The following is a 20,689-nucleotide window of genomic DNA, read 5'->3' as shown; positions in this document are numbered from 1 at the left end:
AATAAGATACTGAATACATAACTACTTGAATTATATATATAATATACAGAGAGTTTCTATTGAGGAATCCTCAAATAAGGTTATTTTGAGGACATCAGTGTATGGCATACTCTGCATCCATCAGTTACCAATAGCGTATCACTTTTCAAAATTAGTTTTCCATCTGGCAAATGCACAGATAAGATACTGAATACATAACTACTTGAATTATATCTATAATATACAGAGAGTTTCTATTGAGGGATCCTCAAATAAGCTTATTTTAAGGACATCATTGTATGGCATACTCTGCATCCATCAGTTACCAATAGCTTATCTTCAAAATTAGTTTTCCATCTGGCAAATGCTTGCCGGCCTCTGTGAAAGAATGAAGAGTTTGGTATTGTTAAAGAAGAGGGCCCCTTTTGCCCATTCCGAAGGAACAAGTGCTTCATTTTAATTTTTTTAAAGAGTCGAAGCTTGCAGGACTACGTTACTCGTTGCTGAAATTCTTGGATGTGTTGCAAACAGATTAAAGGGGAACGTCAAAGCAAATCAAAAGAGTGTTTAATCAAAGCATATATATATATATATATAAAGAAAGAAAAGAGTATGCTTCTAGGAGGAAGATAAATACTTCTGATTAAGGAAGCCTAGCTTGTCAATATTCATGGGAATTACCATTTCCTCCTTGTTCAGGTATTTCATTATTGGTTTCTCTAATTGGCGAGGCCTAATCCTCTTTTCTGTGGAGAAGGACTCTGTTTTGGCAAATAGAGATACCAAAAGCCACCTTCTTCATTAGTATACTCACAGAGTTGAAGTCAAGTCTCTACTACCAGCAACCACATGCAATCCCTCTACCAAAGGTTAATCGCATAACTTTCAATAATCACCATGTTTGTGCCGCGCGTGTTTTCCATTCTCAATCACTACAAGAAACTATAGCCACTGACATTTGTTGCACAATATGGGGCGGCTAAAGGCACTATTAGTGCCTAATAACACAATGGGCGTGCATAGTCTTGGTTGTTAGCTATTAGGCACATCAATATTAGTGCTTTTGATACCTAATCATGTGCCATGAATGTCAGTTTCTATTAATGAAGTCAGCTTGCTTATGGTTTACTGTTGGTTGCTTAATTACAAGGAAAGTTTGATTCAGCTATCTAATGTTAAGTCGTTGTTGACAATGATCAATCAGTATTATTTTTATATCCCTATTTATTCTGGAATAGAAACTAGGGAACATTGTCAATGGGGTCTAGCCCAATGGAAAATGATATTGATATGTAAACCAATGATCTCAGATTCGAACTCTCATGGCACCTTGGTAATGTGTGTGAGAACCGCGACATCCTCCTTGTAGTTTAAACTATTTGTATTAAATAAAATAATAAATTTGACTTTTCCCCTTCAAATTACTTAAAAAAATTCCTGCGCCCACTGGGCTTTGCATGAGCATGGAAAAACTTTGTATTCTTGTCACCAGATTTTAACCACACTATACGAGACCTTTGCCGCCACAAAGTTTCCTCTTGCACTAGCAAAACATCCAACTCATTAGTCAACTGACACTGATATTGGGTGGCATGTGGGGTCAAGTCACAACCCTATACAATGTCTAACTTATCTTGCACACTGCGAATTTGCCTGGGAATAAGTCCAACCTTTTCCATGTTCCAAGACTATAGAGAAGTCTTACATGACATAATGTTGTCAACCACTATGCCACCCTCACCTCCCCAAGCCTGGGTTATTGTTTCCTAACAACCATCAATAGTAGTCCACATCTCTTCAAACACAGAACGCTAATGTCTCGTTCCAGTATTACTCACTCCAAAGATAAGTAAAATAGGTAAATGGTCAGACACAAAGGAATTAATATGATGAGTACGCACATCTGAAAAGGCCAACAACATCTCATCATTAGCCACTACCCTATTTAACTGAAGCTTTACATTCCATTCACCTTGCCATCTATTTGTCCATGTAAACTTGTACCTCCTATAATTGATCACCTTCAAGCCACAATTATCAATAGCCTTGCCAAACTCACCGATCTGTGACATAGGTCTAAACCTTCTTCTCCAGTATTCGCTTTCCTAGAGGATCTCATTAAAATTTCCACCAACTACCCATAGTCCACTGCCATTTCCACCCAACTTGGGCAATAGCTCCCAAGAATGCTTTTGAAGATTCGTTTCATAATGACCTTAAAACCCTATAAACCTGAATCCTATTTACTCCACCCCTTCAATAAAGACATCAATATGACCTTTTGAGTAGGACCGAAGGGAAATAGTAACCCCGTCCTGCGAAAGTATAGCCAAACCTCCAGACATTCCAACATGACCCATACTGAAACACCCTTTCATTCCTAACTGTCTTTATACTACCTCCATTTGACGGGTCGTCTTCTTAGTCTCCTTCAGAAAAATAACCCGGGGTTGTTTAGCTCTAAGGAAGAACCTTAGAGTGCGAAATGTACGTGGATTGCCCAAACCAAACACATTCCAACAGAGGATCGTCAATTCTCGTGATAGGCCTATTTCCCGGGACCTATCACGGATTTGCAAGCCATACCAGCCATTGTAGCCTCCCCAACAGAATTACCTCATTGCCCCAAACCGTTCATTTTTGAAAAACCTCGAGGATGTACTCCCCTTCTCCTCTTGAACCCTGTTTTTCCATATGAAGAAGAACCTTTGTGACAACTAGGGGGAAGTGAGTTCATATTGTGCGTATGACCGGTGCATTTATCTAGCATGTTATCCGGCACCACCTCTATAGTTTGGGCCCCTATAATCTATTTCTCGTACCTCAATCTCGAACTTATTGTCATAGGAACATCACAAAACACATTAGTAACATCAGATTCTCCATAATAAGTTTTTTCCCCGACAGAATCAGATGTCAACCTTCTCTTCTTAGAGAGGGACCCTCGAGACTCTGTGCAGGGTATCATCTGAATCCAATGAGATATCATTCGAGCAGCAAAGGCCACATGGTGTGAATGAACAGTCGCTACATGTGAAACATGAATCCCTGAAACCACCTCCTGGCTATGCAACTCCTCACGCAAACCCAAGCTTCTTCCTATCAAACCATTTGGAACTCGAATACAAAAGATGTCCTTTATCTACGTCTTCCACCTCCAATATTGCTCTTTGTCAATAACCCCCGAATATTTGAATTCACACACAGACCCGACGTGATCTAACCTACCACAAAATAGACCAAAAAAAGGAATTCTTTCATATTCTATTTTGTAGGGTTTGGTAAGTTCATCTGGTACAAGTCTTAGAGTACCACAACGTTTCAAAGGTTTCATCACCTTTAAACCCACTCAGATGCACATGAAACTCCCCAAATAATCACCATTAAGTCCTTTATCTACAATAACAAAGGTTCCCAGAAAATTCCCAATTTTTTCTCCCATTGTTGGAGTAAGGAAAAGAGGTGGAATATCCCTAACCCCAACCCATAAATTTTGTAAGTCCAACGGAACAGTATGGGGATCAATGCCTTATCAAAAGTCCATGGTGATCCCCTCATCACTCTTGAAAGAAAATAGTAGACGTTAGAATCCTCCAAGGTAACAAAAGAGAACTCCTCCCGTGTATGCCAAATAAGCTTCAGCGTGCCTACCAAGGAATCCTTGTGATAGTCTTTAGTCGTCAGCAACCACCCTACCAAGAGAAAGCGAGTCGCTTTTAGGCCATCGAGATCATCAAGAACAACAACTTCGATAGCCTTTGCATTCGAGATCTGTTAAGCCCCTGTGTAATCCCATTGATGGGATCCATTAGCCTCAGAAAAAGTAATCTGCAACCCATACTTTGAGAAGAAACTCACATCGAGACTACCAAACCAAACCTTGAGAAGAAAAACTCAAACCTTGTCAACCAAACTAGCACCAACTCTACCACCAAACGATGGGAAACCCTACAGACGATGAAAAACCCTGCAGGTGATGAGAAACCCAACTCCAGCACACCACGCAGCCAATAAGAAACTTCGGCGGCCAAACCAGTGCCCACTCCACATAGAAGGTTGTGATGGTAGACCAAAACCCTATTTCCTTAACCCTAACAAGACACTGAAGGGACTCTATCTCGACTCTATTAATTTTAACCTTATGTATTTAATTGTGGTCATGTTAATTGAACAACTGAATGGGCATTATTTCAAAAGAGATTTTCTATTTAAACTCCACACTTCTCTTAGTTCACCCCATGTTCTAAGTTCACCCAAACTTTTAATTAAAATTTTCACAATTTCTAAGAAAACCTCACTATCTTCCCAAACTACCCTTAAATACACCTCAAACTGAAAAAAGAAAAAAAAACCACAATTTTCTTTGTTCCCAGCAAAAAAAACACAAACAAATGAAATCCCAAATTAGAAATTTAATACTTTCTAGAGAAAGAGAACAGCTTTACCTCTCTCCAAGAACTATAACTGGAATTCTAACACTTGGGTATTGTTGAGAGAGAGAGAGAGAGAGAGAGAGTTTGTAAACAGGAAGTTGGAAGGAGGTTTCTAAAACTTAATATGAAGAGTGGTAGGGTGTGTGGTATAGATGTACTAGGGTTAATTATTAAGTTGGATGACCTTTTTTGTCTTTTTACACAATAATAAAATTTACAGCTTAATGATTTAAGTATTGTGGTGAACAAAGAGAAGTGCATGGTTTAAATAGAAAATCTCTTTCAAAAACCTTCTTTTTCTTATACTATGAGTTGGAAGAAATAATAACTGCAATTTCTCCATATTAGAAATTCAAATATGTAAATGCAAATTTATTTTGAATTTTAAATGATATACATTACTAGCAATATGCTCATAAAGGAAATAACAAAAAAAGAAATAACCCGTGTGTAATAAAGAAGGGTATTTTAAGAAGATGAAATGGATATAGGCCAAAGAACTGAAGTCATATTTGATTTTACACCACAAATAGTATAAGTTAGAAATTATGTAAGCAGTACAGTCTAGCTTTCTATAATTAATATTATAGTTCGAAATGGACTTCAATGCCCCATGCATGCATATTGGCTCCATTAATTGCAAATTTATGTATTTGTTGACCATCTTTCTAATAAAAGTAGACCTCACTAATGTATATGGAATCCATCTGTATTAGATAGATAATCAGCAAATGTAGTACTTATATATATATATATATATGATGGAAAAGTAGTTTTATCAATGAGCACTTTGGTGTAAAGCTTTTTGCAGGTAAAAAGCATGGGTGGGATGGAGGATTACAAGGCGGTGGTGGCTATGATCGGAATGCAAAGCGTCTATGCAGGGCTTGCTCTATTCACTAGAGTTGCTTTGGTACAAGGAACGAGCCCTAGGGTGTTTGTGGTGTACAGGCAAGCTATAGGCAGTTTGCTCCTGGCTCCTTTTGCTTGCTTCGCCAAATGGTAATTTCGTCTCTCTCTCTCTCTCTCTCTCTCTCTCTCTCTCTCTCTCTCTCTCTCTCTCATATAAATATATACTTGATTTTTTTTGGCAGGAGAAATCCATATAGAGCTTCCTTGGGATTAAAGGGCTTTTGTTTAATATTTCTGTCCTCTCTTATTGGGTAAAGTATCTAATGATTTATTATACTGTTTTAGAGTTGCTAGTAACTCGTATAACTAGGATTTGTTGTGGAGCTTATGATGCTGAAAATCAGTGACATAATTTTTCATACGCAGAGTGACTGCAAATCAGAATGCTTACTTTGAGGGCCTGTATTTAGCCTCTTCAACAATAGCAAGTGCAATGGCTAATCTGGTTCCTGCAATCACCTTTGTACTGGCCACAGTTGTTGGGTAAGCGGCTAAATTGAGTTATTACCTTAGTAACCATTTTTTAATTTATCATTTGTTTCTTAAAATCATGCCATATTCAACCTATATATAACACATTTATGTATCACCTTTCTAATGTATGTGGAGTCCACCAAATATAATGGGTCTAAGCTCTATCAGAGACACAATATGGTCTATAAATGTAGTCTCCCTAGCATTTCCCTAAGAGTTTTTTTATTTAAACCCCACACTTTTGTTTGTTCACCCCAATACTTAAATCATTAAGCTCTTAAGTTTTATTATTGTGTAAAAAGACAAAAAAAAAAATGTCATCCAACTTAATACCTAACCCTAGTACCATTCTAAGGTTTTGTAGCACATTCAGGAAAATATTGAAACAAAAATTCATGTAGTGGCCCCAAAGTTGACATATTTATAGGTTTTTTTTGTTTTTATTTCCAAACGAAGAGAGTTTCATTAAAGACGAATAGCAAGGTTTACATCACTAGCTAAAATATCAAAAATCCACTCAGGCGACACTTGGTCCCAAACGTGGTTACCATCTACTCTAGACACAAAGGCCGCAACCTCATGCGCTGCCTTATTACATTGACGGGGAGTAGCTAAAAAAACAACATGTTGGAGCTTGCCAGCAAGCATCTTAATGTCAAACACAATAGCTTCCACCACAACATCTGCTTGATGCTCACCTTTGAGCATTTGGATCAATTACATTGAGTCAGATTTAATCTCCACACACAACAATCGACCTTTGACGCAAGCAAGCAAAGCTTCTCTTATAGCCTTCGCCTCCATCATCAAGGCCATACTACCCCATAATCCCCATACACCCCTTGCCTGCACTAGCCAGCCATAAGTGTCTCTAATAACCTAGCCAGCCCCACCCTTTTGCGTTTGCTTCAACCAAGCTCTGTCACAATTAGCCTTGACCCAGCCATGCGCTGGCTTAGTCCACGAATTAGGCACACTTTGAGCACAATCTTGAGGACAGTGCAGCTCGTTAATCAATGGTTTGGTCGACATTTGGGCTACCCTATACTCCTGCACCTGAGCTTGGAGACTTATCACCATAATTGTAGGGTTAGTAATAGTCCCTTCAAACACCGCACTGTTTCTTGTTTTCCATAAACTCCACAGCCCAAAAACCACAACATGTAAAATTTCTTGAGAGTTCACATGCTTCTCATACTTCTTTAATATGCTTTCCCAGCACTCGCTAAACTCCTCTACAATCAATTGTGAGACATCAAGCTATAAGGAACTTTCAAACCAAAAAACTCTAGCATGCTCACATTTAAAGAAAATATGCACATGAGATTCCCCCCTTCATAGTCACAGAGGGCGTAGGTATTATCAACATCATACGAGCAAGACACAAATTCCCTTTTACTGCTAATGCATTTCGACAGCCCCTCCAAACAAATGCTCGTAGTTTTGGCGGCACTTGCAATCTCCATATGCTCTTTTAGAAATTCTTCTGATAATTTCCATGGCTGCAATCTCCTTCAGCTTTCCCCTCCAACTCACCATTTTTCCGTTAATTTAGAGCAAGTTCATAGCCAGTACAAACTGAGTAACCACCATGCGCAGTAAATTGCTACACTAGTTTGTCATCACAACCCCACCTGCTAAGAGGTAAGGATAATATAGTCTGGGCTTCCACACTATTGAAACAACGCAAAATAAGATCTCGATTCCACATCTTCGTTTGATCGTCAATAAGCCCTTGCACCAACATAGGCATATTTGGGTGTCTAGAGTAAATCTTGAAAGTAGAAGGTTTGGGCACCCAGTTATCCAGACAAATACGAACTTGTTGTCCATTGCCTATATGCCATCTCATGCCTGCCTCCAATATTTTCCATCCTTGCAAAATACCTTTCCACCCCCACGACGTCCCACGGCCACTAACAACTTTCATAAAATCTGAAGACCTAAAATACTTGTCCCGGAAGGTAGTAGCCAGCAATGAATCCGAGTGTTTGATAATCCGCTAGCCAATTTTTGCAAGCATGGCCAGGTTGAAGCATCTAAGATCTTGAAAACCCAAAACCCCTGCCTCTTTCATCATACAGAGACGTTGCCATCCAACCCAGTGGATACCTTATTCTCCTTGTGCCCCTTCCACCAGTAATTAATGATCTCCCTTTCAATCTCCTTGCATAAATTAATGGGTAACTTAAAACAGGACATAGCATAATTAGGCATAGTCATAGCTACTGCTTTGATCAAAACTTCATTCCCCGCTTCATATAAGTATTGTTCAAACCAACCCATAAGTTTGGCATTAATTTTGTTGGGTACCTCCTCAAAGACCTGCTGTTTTGTCGCACCAAAATCAGCATTGAGTCCTAAATATCGTCCGAAACCATCATTTTGTTGTACCTGTAAGATTTCTCACACCTGCTTACGGACACACGCATGACATTTCTTCCCAAACAAGAGGGAACTTTTATCAAAATTAATACATTGACTTGATCCCTTCTCATAGCATACTAAAATATTTTTCAACCATCTAGCCTCCTGTTCATCAGCTTTGCGAAATATAACCAAGTCATCGGTGAAGAACAAATGTGAAATACTAACTCCTTGAGGATGCAATCCCTGCAAGGCACCCATCTCTTCATGCTTCTTAATCATAGCTGACAAGCCCTTAGCACATAACATAAATAAAAAAGGAGATAGAGGATCGCCCTGACGAAGACCCCGGGAAGGTGTAATATGTCATTTAGCCTTACCATTAACAATCACGCTATATGTAAAAGTAGAAATGCATTCCATTACCCAACCTTGAAAGATAGAATCAAATCCCAACCTTCTCATCATAAGCTCTACAAATGGCCATTCAACCCAGTCATAAGCTTTTGTCATATCTAATTTCAATGCCAAACTATATCTCCCCATTCTACCCTTCTTAAGCGAGTGAAGTATCTCATGTACAATCAAAATATTGTCTGTAATTAATCGATCTTCAATAAAGGCAGATTAATTGAGAATAATGATCTCAGGGAGCCATCGCTTTGAGCATGGCTGTTAAAATCTTGGATATAATTTTATACACCAAATTGCATAAAACAATTGGTCTCTATTGTGGCATCTTCCTTGGTGTAGCAATCTTCGAGATCAAGACGAGATACGTATGGTTAAGAGTTCCATGAAGCCTCCCCGAGTGAAAAAAAAACTCTGGACCATTCCAATAAAATCCTCACCAACTAAGTCCCAATACTATTGAAAGAATTTCCCTGTGAAACCATCTAGACCCAGCGACTTTGTAGGATTTAAGAATTTCACTGCCAGCCAAATCTCCTTAGAGGAAATTTGCCGTGCCAAACAAGAATTCTGCTGCGTGGTCACCTTTGGTTGAACACAATCAGTAATAGACTTTATATTCGTGGGGGAGCACGTGGTAAAAATTTCCTGAAAATAAGAGATAATTAGTGGTTTAATTTCGCTTTCAATGCACCTCTGTCCTGCAAAATCTTCTAAGCCCACCATCTTATTTGCTCGTCGTCGAGCAAACATCATAGAGTGAAAAAACTTTGTGTTCTTCTCTAGTTCATTAAGCCATTGGACTCGAGATTTAAGTTTCCAATATACCTCTTCCTCTCGCAATGCCCCTTTAAGGCTACTCTCCAACTGCAAGACCTCATCACAATCGAAGTCAGGAGCCATATAAGTAACTTTGAGTTGTTGTTGTAAGAGTGCAATAGTAGCCTTGGAACTCCTCCATTCTCTTCTTCTCCAATCCAATATCCCTTTTCTTACCCAGCATAATTTCCTTGAAATCTGTAGACCCCTTGACCCCGGAATCCATCTGCTCCATCTCTCTTATACCAATTTTGGACACCCCACTGAATCCCCCCAGTGCAGATCAAAAATAAATCTTTTATACCATTTCCGGCATGGGCCTTGGGTTTGTAATAAGAGTAACACGTGGTCAGAGCCCGACACCACCACATGATGCACCGTAGCCGATGGATACAGTGTAACCCATTGATCCTTCCCAAATCCTCTATCCAAGCGTTCCATAATTCCACCCTCCTACCGTCTGTTCCTCCAAGTAAACGGATGACACACGTATCCCAGATCTAACAAGTGACTAGTAGCTGCAAATATTGAAAAATCATGCAAGCTTCATTCCATTGGGGGCAGCCCACTACATTTCTCAGTTACATCCAAAATATCATTGAAATCTCCCATAAGTAGGCAGGCCTCCTGACATCGGGCCATCTTATCATGTAATATTTGCCATTAGGATTTACGCATTCACTCATCAGTACTTGAATACACCGCAAAGAAATGCCACTTGGTACCATTCTCCTCATCCTTGATCACAACCTCAATAAAAAATAAAAATAAAAAGCAACATACTTGAGTAATACAACCTATGACATCTCCTTCCAGAATAAACATAATCCCCGACTTAAGCCCCAGGGTTCAATAGCATGCATATATTGCATACCAATCTATTGCTTCAAATAACCATAGCGGTGACTTTGATTTTTTGTTTATAAAAGAACCACTATGTCGGGAGTTTGGAGCCTTACTTCTTAAGACTCGAAACTATCGGAACACTCCCAATACCCTGACAGTTCCAGACAATGATCCTCATGGCGTACATGGAGACCTAAAGTTGGTCTTCGCTTCTTGAATTAGAGTATCGTCAAAAGTTAACTCCCTTCGAGATCCCATATTACATGCCCCAACACAATCTGATGCCAATCGATTACCAGCACACCTCCGTTTATCCATTCTGCCGCTCTCCTCTTTTTCTCTTCCCCTCTTGCTCTGAGAGCCTACGCCACCTGTCGTAGAAATATCAGGTTGCCCAAATATCAGTGGCCCCAGATTAAAAGGATCAGACCCGTGAGTCAACGCCTCAAATGGAAAACCCAAATCCCCTCTTACAACAGCTAAGTACTCCTGTGTTGTTCTTTGCACTATGGACCCTTCCTCCACCACGGCCGCCGCATTCAAATCAAAAGAAATCCCACTTTTGATAGAAATTTGAAATGCACCACCATGAGGTAGAGGAGGCTCAGCAAAGTTCGTGGGTGATGCCTCAGTGATACCATGTGGCCCTAAAATTCCAGCCTCCCGTATCTGCCTACTCCATTCTTTTGCTTTCCTTACTGCATGAATTCTCCTAGCTAGATTAGAATCTCCGGATATGGACTTGCAGAGGGATGGTGCCGTATCCTCAACATCTCCCCCTACTCAGCCCCTTGTCTTACCCGCCAATCACTGCAATAAGCTTTGCCACCCCCGTACCTTTCCATATACTCCTTAGAACATAAGACCTGCGCCTACGCATATGACCATCAACAATGTCCCCAGAGACCCAAGGGCTAGAATCAGAAGACTCTTTCCGTCCATAGAGTCGGAATTTTCACCCTTCAAGTCCTCGCTTGCCTCTGGTCCTGCAAAAGCCATCATCTAATCCTACATATTTTGAGAACTAGCCGCCGAAGCCAGTTTCTCAACACAAATACGACTGGGATGTCCCCCTCTACAAAGAAAGCAATATTTGGCAAAAATTCATAGCGAAAGTCCACCCAAGTTGCACCCTCTTCAGGCAACTCAACGAACGTACCACGCATAAGTGATTGCCGCACATCCAAACAAATGCGAACGCCTAAGAACCGCCCTATACATTCTTCCTCCTTTGTGTGGTCAACTTCTAGCTCCTGCCCTAGTACATAACCAATTTTTCTGGCCACCATAGTGGTCATATTTAGCAACGGGACACCATGCATCTTCACCCAAAAGGATGCCATGGATGCATCCACCTCCCGCATGTCCTTCCCAAGTTGCATTTCAGATAAGAGTACCAGATGTTCCTTATAAGACCAAGGCTCCATATCCAAAACACGAAGCATGTCCCGTCTGCTTGCAAATCTGATCAGAAACTTCTGTTCATCAATATTTTTTATCGAAACTCCATCTCCCCCATGCCATAAATTATCAAAAAACCCACAAACTCGTTAAAGTATACCGTCTTAGAAGTCATAACCCTTGCCACGAAACAGAAACGTGAACCCCACATAAGATCGATTCCATCCCTGCTTCAATCTGAATCCCACCCCCTTCACATTCTGACCAACCGTAGATGATTGCCAAACTGCTTCTCTAGATCCTCCATGCTTCAAGCCACCACAACCTATGCTGCCCACGCTTGCCAAACCCTCCCCCGCAAGGCAACAAAAAAGCCCACTACAACCACAGTGATTCCGCACGATATGTTCAAACTGATGAGGAAGAAGGCTCATCGGGGATTAGCCTTAGCAAAATTGCATAAAGCTGCTACACACGGAAGCCCTAGCCGCCTCAGGAAACCCTAGACACCCCCTCTCCTTTCGAGAGACTTTGACAATCAGTGCTTGTTGGAGTGATTCTGTTTAAAAACGTTATATTTGGAGTTTTCTGGCTCCACCCCTTGCTAATCATGATTCTAACAGAAACTTTGAATAAAATAATTGAAAGCAAATTAAGTAAGCAAGGGTTCTTTTTGGTTGTCAAATTAAGTAAGCGAGGTTATTTAGGCCGAGAAGTTAGAAATTAGTGACTGAACTTGATCTGAATTTGTTTTATTCTATTGTAGATTCGAGAAAGTTAATCTGAGAAGCGTAAGAAGTAATGCCAAGATAGTAGGGACAATCATCTGTGTTGGGGGAGCCATTTACATGACATTTATCAAAGGCACAAAGTTATTGAACACAGAGTTTGAACCCTCAAAATCTCTCCTTGACATGGCGGGTGAGAATTTGAAGCTGGGTTGTCTATTTCTATTTTTATACAGTGTTTTTGCGTCAACTTGGGTGATTCTGCAGGTAATTCTCACCAACTTCTGATTCATGATATATAATTCAAGCAATCAAAATTATACAGAATTGTGTTCAATTTGCAAATAGGTCCCAGTTTCAGCGTGTTGTCCAGACCACCTATATTCAGCTTTCTGGATGTCTTTCTTGGCAACTATACAATCAGCAATAGTTTGTCTTGCTTTGGAGCATGACCTACAAGTATGGCATCTGCATTCAGTTCTTGAACTTGGAAGTTTAGTATATGCAGTAAGTAGCCAGTTCTCCAAACTTTTGCTTTTGTTAAAACAATAGAAATCTTTAGTGTGTGGATTTTCTAGGTACTTAAGTAAACATGTCAGTTCAAGTGCGGACTGTCCGAACATGCTCACGTCCGCACTTGAACATATCTGTTTAAATTAAATGCACTAACAAGTACTAATCCGAGGTTCTCATCTACATTGCTGCTTTTGGAACTTTTAACTTAACAGGGATTTTATGCTGCTGTGTCCTTTTTCATACAAACCTGGTGTATATCAGAAAAAGGTCCACTCTACGTTGCCATGTTCAGCCCCCTATGTACAGTTATTACGACCATTGTAGCTGGTCTGTTTCTACATGAAGAATTATATTTGGGAAGGTAATACATTATTTTTCACAATTTCAGCTATATTTAATTTTCAAACGTATCCTTCAATTTTCAAGAAAGTTTCCTCCTTTGGTTCAAACGAATCCTTCAATTTTCAAACGTATCCTTCAATTTCAGCTTGGTGGGAGCTATTGCTGTGATAATTGGCTTATATATTGTGATATGGGGCAAAGCCAAAGACCCCAAAAAGATGAAACAAGAGGAAGATTCGGAGCAGCCTTCTGATCAGCCGAAAACTATAGAAGTCTTCATTGATGACTCTTCAGAGAAGACGAGCTGTAAAATTGATCTGGAAGAACCACTTCTGCCACAAAAATTACCTTAACTATTATAATTAAACTAAGTACTTGTGTTTCGTCCAAAAAAAAAAACCACTAAGGACTTGTGATTCTCGTGTTCCTTTAATTGTGGCCAAAACGCAACCGCTTGTAACATGGCTTGTCACTTTCACCATCCCTAAATTTGGACTTACTATAATTTCTTACTAGGTTTTCAGTTTGAATTCCCTATGGATTTGGTTATGGCTATTTGAAGTTTCTTTCTCTTATCAATATTTGACAAGAGATTTTATTCAACCTCCTTTTTTTTTTTGTCTTTTTTACAATGGATGGAATAAAACCTCGATCAATCCTAATCTTAACTCATTTCTCCACTTACCGTCACACTTGAGTTTCAACCTCCTCTAGTTTCATGTATCTTTACCATACAGTATTTGATGTCATTTACTAAGTATAAATTAGCATTACACAATCTAGTTGGTTTTCTAGCAACTAAGGCATGATTTAGTGGCAGCCGGAAACATGCATGCACCGCGTGGATCACCTCTGTACTGTACACTCACGAGCGGACCCATTTATTTTTTAGCAAAGGTGCAATTTTAAAAGGTTAAAAACTCTTTGTGGATTGGATCTAAGGCTTTTTACCTAGATTGACCTTAGGTCCCTTCATGCATTCATATCATACATAAAAAATTATTTTATGTAAAAATATTGACTAAGTATGAAAAATGGTTTTTCGGAATAATCATTTTCTCAAGATAATTTTTGGCAGCTGTTATTCCTTACACATCAAATAAGAAAACTTGATTTTATGGGATTTTATTATGAAGTATATATTGACTTAATGAGCTATCATTTTTAGCCTATATCGTATTTTGCACTAAAACCGATTTTTCAAATTTTGATTTGGGGGGAATTTGATTTTCTAGTATTTTTATTTGAATCCAAATGGGGGGTAATTCCTTATTTACATTGTAAACTTAAGTAAATGGAATAATATAAAAATAAATGAAAGTAAAAAGACAAAGACATTCACACCTCCTTGCTCCTTAACAGGTCCGCCAATGTGTACACCAATGAAATATTCGGGGGTTAACCTGGATAAGGTACCATGTCTATATGTCTATTCAAAGGATTGAAAGAATAATTGTGTGTATTGACAAAGTGCAAAATAGCTATTATTTTTTTTTTTATAAAGAATTTTTCATAAAGAGCCTTATTGAAATTTGCATAAATAATATGAGATTTAAAAAATAAAAGTAAGGAATGAGTGCAAAATGATCATCATGTACTCCTTTCTTATAAAATACAGCAGCTCCCTCTCATTATAATAAAAAACACTAACTGGGAAAAATAAAAGTACAACATAGAAGTTAAACTTTCTTTTATGCACATGAAGAAGACAGCCTATGATGACAGACATGATTAAGTTGATGGAGATAATTAAGGTTGATGAAGATAACTACGGCTGATGTAGATGATGAAGTACCACTAAAGTTTCATTAAAAATGCTGGAGAGCAAATGTGAATTAGGCCAGTTGGCTCAGAGTGTGCCTTTGCACCCGAGTTTGAACCCCCTTTTCCTCATATATTAGAATAGTTTAAAATATTGCATTTATCAAAAAAGGAAAAACTAAGGGTTGAGACAAGAGCAGAGATGGACCCAGGATTTGAAAATGACGTGGGTTAAATTTACCTTATGTACAAACTTATTGAAAACTCGGTGGTACGAATGAATTTCATTAATAACAAAAAAATACACAGGGGACATAATGAGTCTTATCTCTCAAAAACCCCGTATCCAATACCGCTATTAAAATAACATATATTTAAAATAATATATATTTAAAATAGTAATTTTCCAAATTAGAATAATTGTTACTAGAATTCCCCAAAAAATAATAGCCCAATACAAAGGTGGAGGAAAAATACCTCTGTGGAGTTGAGAAGAAGCAGCCTTGGAACTGGTGCAGCTGATCGATAAGAGTGTTGGTTTTATTTTTTTGGTTGGTCAGCCAGCCTAGTGGGGATTAGCTAATAAGATTGGGGCTAGGCTAGGGTATTATTGTAGTCTTTAAAAAAAACAAGTCTCCTGGGCTATAGCCCAGGTTAGCTTGTTAGTAGTATCGTTCTTGGACAAGAGTCTCTTTCTATTCAGGGGTCTCTCAATTTCTCAAAAGGTTATTTCATAGAATTATGGTTGGATCCGCTTTCCATCTTGTTTCAATTATACTTTGCATCATATTTCAATTATATGAACTGTCTATATATTTCAAATCTTCATTCATAGATAATCTTCAAACATAAATTTGACAAACTGTAAACCACTTGTGATGAAACAACTAGGACACAATGATTTCATATAAACGGTAAAATGACTACCATTAATCAAATTATTAGAGCCTGTCTAATAGGATTGAACTGACCTAGGCTAGGTCCGGATCTGGCCTCAATTGAAAAAAGACACTTTCTAATGCATGTGTTTGGCCCAGGCCAATATGAGGGGCTGGTTTTGCCCAAGTGCTACTAACCCAGACAAGAGTGGGTCCCACAGTCACCTTTTGAAAAGAAAAAAAAGGGGCGTAGCAAAAGATGACTTTTCCAAATGCAATGGCCTATGAGAAGCTGCCACGTGGCGCCCTCAATGACAATGGAATAGAACGGCTAGTAGCTGGGCTTTTTAGGTTTTTTCATTTTTATTTTTAAAGTTCAGCCTCTTTTTTTTAAGTCCGACAGCTAGTTCAGCCTTTTTTCACCCTTTTTATATATATACTCCAAACATTTTTACTTCTTTATCCTTTTTACATTTCTACATTCAAACCTCAATAAATTGGCTTTCTTCATCTTCTTCTCACATAAACTCATCTCTATACTTCAAAATCCAACACTTGGATATCTTTTCTTATCATTTCACAATGAAGATGAAAAATAAGTGTTTTTATCACCAATAAAATAATAATAAACTAAAAGAAGAAGTTTTGAGTTTTAGAGTCCCTCACCACTAGAATCACAAAAAATTTGAGAGGCTATATTTTGTGAATAGTACCATTTTGAAGGGCTAAAATAGCACATAGCCCCTTGCCCCTTGCCCTTGCATTAGACATGCTCTTACAGCCTTCCAATTCAAGTGATTTTTGCAGCAACAAAAAAATTATTAAATGTAGACCTAAAAAAATTTTGAATTATTAAAATACAAGATAGGCCTTATTAAAATACCCCCTCAAATACATTATTTAATTATTATTATTTTTATAAAAAAAAACCTTTAAAAAAAGCTCCCTCCATAAGAAAACCTTGACATGTTGAATTAGGTCTGAAAATAACTTAGATTTTCACCTTGAGAAACAAGAAAAAACATCATACCCACGTTTATTTGCTTTGGTTGTTGTGTGGTCCTTTTTACCGTTCTACTATGTTTGACCGAATCCATGTAGATGAAGACAATGCAGCAACATAATGCAAATATCAGTTGTCCAACAGATGGGCCTTGAAAGTCTTGTTAGAGTATAGTGCTTTAGATTGTGACACTTGTCATAATCTTACTGTAGTAGTTTGTTTGTTATCTGTAGCTATATAGAAGACTTTCTCATGTAATTACCAATTGATTAAGAAAATATATCAGATTGTTCTCTCTAGCTTCTCTCTCTAGCTTCTCTCTCTCTAGCTACTCTCTCTCTCTCTCTCTCTCTCTCTCTCTCTCTTTGCTCTTGATTCAATATACAAGATTACAGTATATGTTTGATCAGCTGATATAGCTTAATATGGTATCAATCGCTATTGTTGCTTACGCTTGAAGTTTTCGATCCTCTGTTGCTTCCGCATTCTCTGATTCGGCTCGTTGTCTTTCTCTGATTCGATACTTCGTCCTCTCCCCTTTCTGCTTTCTAAAATTTCTAGTGTTTCGTGTCTATATTCCTTTCTTGATCCGTCCTTTCTGAATCTTGCACAACAAGTGTTTGTTGTATTGTCTCACTCACAAGTTGATCTTGCAATCCCGATGGTGACTGCTTCGTAACTTCAGTTGCTTCAATCTCCAATTACGGCTCTTATTTCCTCCATTTCTACGTTTGTTAATGTCAGGCTGGATGATTCGAGCTACCTCAATTGGAACTTTCATATACAACTTTTGCTTGAAAGCAATGGAATCATGGGGTATGTTGATGGTTCGATCCTTTGTCCATCTCAACACGGTTCGACCTCTGATGAATCTGGTATCATTTCTTCTTCTCCAACTGATGAATATATAGTATGGAAAATGCATGATAGAGCTATTATGCAATTGATCACTGCAACATTGTCACCTATTGCTATGTCCTGTGCGATTGGTAGCACTAGCTCCGAGGATCTGTGGATTAGGCTAAAGGAACAATTTTCCACTGTATCTCGAACTAGCATTTATCAGATGAAATCTAATTTGCAAACAATTAAAAAGGGTTCTAATTTGATATCTCAATATCTTCATCGCATTAAAGAAGCTAGGGACTATCTTTCTGCTGCTGGGGTATACTCTGCGGATGAAGACATTGTCATTCTTGCCTTGAATGGATTACCTGCTGAGTATAACACCTTCGGATGTGTTATACGGGGGCGTGAAAGTGTGATTTCCCGAAGATTTTCGCTCACAGATTACTTGCAGAGGAAATCATTGTTGAACATTCAGTTAATATTCCTCTTATGACAGCTATGATTGCTAATACTGAGTTCTACTTACACAAAAGGGCCTCTTTTCAACCTCAGAGTTTCTCCCCGACTCTTGGTCAATCTCAAGTGGCCACTAGAGGTTTTACACCTTATAATAGGAACAAGAACAAGGGTAAAGGCAACTTCACTCAGGGATCTAGATTTTATAATTTTGGACCAGTGTTTTCCCCTATGGCACATGTGCTTCCCAACTCTAATCTTGGAGTTCTTGGACAATCACCTGATCAACAGTTTGGAAGTCCTTGTGCACCTATGATTCAAATCTATCAATTATGCAACTTTGAGGGACACACTGCACCATTATGTGGGGCTTCTCATGATAAAACCAAATGTCACATCTGTGGTAGAAGTAATCATACCACCTGGTATTGCTTCTATAATGATAAGGGTCCAAACTATATTGGAATGCATACCACTGCTTCATATTCTCCACGATCATCCTATCTTGTGCAACCATAGAATTTGCAGTATACTACATATCAAGCTCCTCCTCAGCATTCCTCATTCACACCTTCATAGTTTCAAACTCCACAACCTTCTCTGTAAGCCATGCACACAGTGCTCAATTCTGCTTCTCAGTCATCCTGTTCTTGAGTTCCTCTCCGGTGTGGCTCACTGATTCCGGTGCCACCAATCATATGACGGCTGATTTGACTAATCTATCACTGGCCTCACCGTATCCCACAAATCAAACAATTCATACTGCAAGTGGTGAAGGTTTCAAAGTGTCTCATGTTGGTCATTCTACTATTCATACATCAGTTTCCCCAATAAAATTGAACTATGTGCTATATGTTCCTCAAATAACTCAGAACATGTTGTCAATACATCGACTTTGTCTTGACAATAATTGTTGGCTTATATTTGATGCCTTTTGTTTTTGGATTCAGGACAAATCCACAAGGAGGATCCTTTACAAAGGCTTGTGCAATAATGAACTATATCCTATCCATTCCTTGTCCACTTCAAACTCACAGACGCCTTCTCAAGCTAAGGCATTTCTTGGCCAACTTGTTCAGTCTAATCTGTGGCACCATAGGTTAGGTCATCCTACCAATAATGTTGTTTCTCTCATGTTGAATAAAGCAAAAGTTCATGCCCACAAAACATCATCCCCTATGATGTGTCATACATGTATAGAAGGGAAACTTAGCAAACTACCTTTTCCACAACATCTCAATAAGTCTGTAACTCCTTTTGAAACTATTCATACTGATTTGTGGGGTCCTGCACCCTGTATATCAGTTGATGATTATAGATACTACACCATCTTTGTAGATGAATGTACCAGATATTGCTGGATCTTTCCATTAATAAACAAGTCTGATTTGTTCTCTACCTTTGTTGCCTTTTATTCCTTTGTTGTTACTCAATTTTCTGATCCAATTCAAATTCTTCAAACTATTTTTTCTTGGGGGGGGGGGGAGGGGGAGTATACCAACAACAAATTGAAACATTTTCTTCTTAAAAAGGGCATTTCACATCACCTCTCTTGTCCACTTACTCCTGAACAAAATGAGGTTGCTGAGAGGAAACATAGGCATATCATTGAAACCTCTATCACCTTATTACAAACAGCCAAATTACCATCTCAGTTCTGGTGCTATGCTTGTCAAACAGCCACATATCTAATCAATCGTATGCCTATTGCTGTTCTTCATAACAAATCTCCTTTTGAAATGTTATTTGGGACATATCCAACCCTTACTCACCTTAGAATTTTCGGATGTGCATGTTTTCCTCTACTCAAACCATATAATAGCACCAAATTGCAGGCCAAAACTACAAAGAGTGTGTTTATTGGGTATGCCACCAAATATAAAGGCTATTTGTGCTATCATGTGCCTACAAAGAGAATGTTTATCCCTAGGCATGTTATCTTTGATGAACACCATTTTCCCTACACAGACTTATTGCCTACACATTCAAACACATTCACTTCAACACAATCATGTCCAAGTTCCAATTGTCCTATGCCTATTGTTACTACCGAGAATGTAGTTGTCACATCCATTCCAGATTCTACTCCTCCAACTTCTAGTATCCCTACACCTGCACCATCACATATACCTGCCTCAATATCCTTAACACATTCTGCCTCCGATTTTCCTGAAGTTTATCCAAATTCTTAGTCCATTGCTACTCCAATTCCAGCTTCTCCTCAGATCCCTGTGGCACCTGACATCAAATCTAGTTCTGGATAAGAAACACATGATTTTACTCCTGATACTTTACAAGTAGTGTTGTCCATTCCTCCACTCAATCTGCATCCCATGCAAACTAGAAGTAAGAGTGGGATTATTAAAAATAAGGCTCTCTTAGCAAGTGTTCAGGACTCTAGGGGAACTGATATGTCCTTGGTTGAACCAGTTAGTTACAAGTCTACAATCAAAGTCCCTGTGTGGTTACAGGCCATGAAAGAAGAAGTTAATGCTTTACATACTCAAGGCACTT

At 38.7% G+C, this 20,689-nt stretch overlaps 1 protein-coding gene and 1 pseudogene across 1 annotated transcript; both read left to right on the top strand.

Moving 5' to 3' along the window:
• Positions 1-5,232: 5,232 nt before the first annotated feature.
• LOC103323421 (WAT1-related protein At4g28040) lies at positions 5,233-13,628 on the top strand. The gene is made up of 7 exons (XM_008225418.3): positions 5,233-5,414; positions 5,507-5,575; positions 5,691-5,807; positions 12,409-12,637; positions 12,719-12,877; positions 13,099-13,247; positions 13,374-13,628. The coding sequence occupies exons 1-7, from the start codon at positions 5,233-5,235 to the stop codon at positions 13,579-13,581; spliced, it is 1,113 nt and encodes a 370-aa protein (XP_008223640.3). The 3' UTR covers positions 13,582-13,628.
• A 3,903-nt stretch (positions 13,629-17,531) lies between these two features.
• LOC148920099 (uncharacterized) lies at positions 17,532-18,694 on the top strand (annotated as a pseudogene).
• Positions 18,695-20,689: the final 1,995 nt, after the last annotated feature.

This window comes from Prunus mume, linkage group LG2, assembly GCF_029339155.1.
Source record: "Prunus mume cultivar Tortuosa linkage group LG2, ASM2933915v1, whole genome shotgun sequence".
In the NCBI taxonomy this organism is placed as follows: domain Eukaryota; kingdom Viridiplantae; phylum Streptophyta; class Magnoliopsida; order Rosales; family Rosaceae; genus Prunus; species Prunus mume.
Note: the sequence above shows the minus strand (reverse complement) of the source record. Positions and strands in the feature narration are given on the sequence as shown.

Excerpts from the sequence above, each read along its gene's own strand:
- LOC103323421 (XM_008225418.3), top strand. The coding sequence starts at position 5,233 with ATGGGTGGGATGGAGGATTACAAGGCGGTGGTGGCTATGATCGGAATG. Across the intron at positions 5,415-5,506 it reads TTTGCTTGCTTCGCCAAATG|GAGAAATCCATATAGAGCTT; the intron begins GTAATTTCGTCT and ends TTTTTTTGGCAG. Across the intron at positions 12,878-13,098 it reads TTGGAAGTTTAGTATATGCA|GGATTTTATGCTGCTGTGTC; the intron begins GTAAGTAGCCAG and ends TTAACTTAACAG.